At 21.0% G+C, this 2557-nt stretch overlaps 2 protein-coding genes across 2 annotated transcripts; both read right to left on the reverse strand.

Moving 5' to 3' along the window:
• Positions 1-421: 421 nt before the first annotated feature.
• Positions 422-589, reverse strand: LOAG_17462 (hypothetical protein; the record flags this gene model as incomplete). Its single annotated transcript, XM_020450124.1, has 1 exon — positions 422-589. One exon carries the CDS (start codon positions 587-589, stop codon positions 422-424), a length of 168 nt encoding a protein of 55 aa, XP_020306241.1.
• Positions 590-1702: 1113 nt separating this feature from the next.
• LOAG_17463 (hypothetical protein) lies at positions 1703-1891 on the reverse strand (the record flags this gene model as incomplete). Its single annotated transcript, XM_003150013.2, has 1 exon — positions 1703-1891. One exon carries the CDS (start codon positions 1889-1891, stop codon positions 1703-1705), a length of 189 nt encoding a protein of 62 aa, XP_003150061.2.
• Positions 1892-2557: the final 666 nt, after the last annotated feature.

Genomic DNA, 2557 nt, shown 5'->3' on the forward strand with positions numbered 1-2557 from the left:
AAATTTACCATTAAAAGAATTTACTTTTTTTCAAATCTGACGACTAAAAAAACAATTTGTCATATGTATATTGAATAAATCTTAAACCTTTTTTTTTTTGATAACATCAGCTACTTATTAATACAATTAATTTGATAAAGAATATAGTTGAAGTATGCAATTGATTACATTTGCATTCTTTAATATTATATTATTAAATGTATTTCTGATATATTTTTCAAGCATTTTAGTATCATATTATTAAACATATTTCCGATGTATTCTGATATATCTTTCAAATATTTTATTAATATATTTCCCAATTAATAATAATAATATTCCTTTTCTATGCATTACGTAAAAACTGATAACAAATCATATAACTAATTTTCTTCTGATAACAATTATCTCTGATTATATGTACTAAAATGATAATAAGAAATTACTTACTATCATGTGATTTCATCGTTGCAATGGCGACATTTTGATTGACCCTTTCAATGACCTCATCAATTTCTTTTATTGTTAATATTGGACATTTCTTTAATGCATACATATAGTATGTAATATATTCCATTTGTACATTATCCACCAAATTATGAAGTACCATTAATAAATTATTGCAATTATTTTCTTCACATGCTATATTTATTTTCTCCACTAAAAGATGGCAGTATTTTTTTAGAGAAAATAAATTATTTAATTAAATTAATGCAAAAAATAAATAAATTTAATTAAAAAAATGCATTCAAATATTTTTTTCAAATAATATTCAAATTAATAAAATTTTTTTAAGACATTTCAATTTATTAATGTAAAGTCATTTAAATGTTTAAATTTTACAAATGTTTTTTTTTTTACATATTCAGATATTGCTTACTCAGGCAATCAATTATTTAATCAACTAATTATATTATGCAAATTATCTAACTATTGAAGGACATCCAAGTGAAAAAAAAGATATTCGTTTTTAAGTGATTCAAAGAAAATTAAAAAAAAAAAACCGCCGATTTTTATTTGTTCGAAATCATTTTTTTCTAGTTTTAAAAAAAATTTTTTTATTTTTTGGATTACTTTTAATTAATTAATTAGCTCTAACAATAATTATTTCAGTTCTTTTTTATATCATCAAATACATTACATTTAGCATTCTTTTTTTTCCAACTATTTCTACTATTCGGAACTCAATTTATTAATTTAAATATTACAAAAATAAATCCGATATATCATTAAAGTTATTAAATATTGAAACCGAAAGAAAAGAGAAATTATCAAATATTCTCACACATTAATATCTTTTATAACCATTTAGAATTTTTGCTAATTTCTTAATTATTCTTTAAAAACTTTTTTCCACTCTTTTTTTTATTTTCGAAATAATTATTCCGTCTATTAATTTACACGAAAAAATTTAATCCAAATATTTCAAAACCAAACAAAAAAAAAAAAAACGAAATTTTAATCATATAAATGTTATTTGAAATATTAATATTGAATAACACTTATATCTTGATATTAATTATTTTCATGCAAGAATAATTTCTTATAAATATAATTTTTCCGGTTATATACCTGAAATAATAGTAAAATGCAAAAATTTACTATTTGAAATCTGTTTTAATACCGGAAAAAAGTCTATTCTTTCTCGTCCATTTTCAAATTATTAGAATTTATATTCTCTTTTGCGAGATTTGAAATTAATTTTGTACTTGAAATAATTCGCCTAACCATTTATTCGATCGTTATCAATCGTTTGATTTGTCATTTCAATGATTTCTTCAATTTCTTCAATCGTTGTATACCGGTTACATTTGAGTGTTTTCAAATAAAACGGTACATATTCCGTTTTTACACCTTTTATATCCGTTAACATTCCGTTCAGGTTATCAATATCATCCTTTTCACATGCCATTTCAATATCGTTTACTAAATTTTATATTTAATACAAATAAACATCATTATCGATTTTCGATATAAAATATTACACCCTCATTTCTTGTTTTATTTTTTCATTAAAGACTAAATGAATTTATAAGTCAAGCAAAGGTAATTAATAAATAAGCATCAAATTTAGATATATTACTTAAATATTTAATTTGAAAAAAAAAGTGGGTAAAAACAGGAAACGGAATAATGCACTCAAGTGCTATTTCTTATTTAGCCAATTCAGTTTTCCGGGTGAACATTTTTAAAAATGTTTAACAGCTACAAATTTACTATATTTTACAAATTTCATATAAAATCTCTAATTAGTTTATCATGATATCAGTTTAAAAATTTTCCAAAACTACGATAAGCTTATCATAATTAAGCCCCGTCTTTTTTTTGCCAAAGTTCTTTCTTTTTTTTATTAGACATTTAATAAACTTAATTAATATTTTTTTGCCAAAAATTCCTTCTTATCACTTATCATTCCAAAAAATTTTTAGCAATGTTAATTAATCAAATTTGCATTTTGTTTATACAAATGTAAAACATTCTCTATTTAAAATTTTAAAATTAAAAAAAGGATTAATGAACAATTTCAAAATAAATAACATAAAATTTGCATATTTCTTTGTTAGCAACATAACATAAG

Source organism: Loa loa (assembly GCF_000183805.2).
Source record: "Loa loa unplaced genomic scaffold supercont3.79, whole genome shotgun sequence".
NCBI lineage: Eukaryota > Metazoa > Nematoda > Chromadorea > Rhabditida > Onchocercidae > Loa > Loa loa.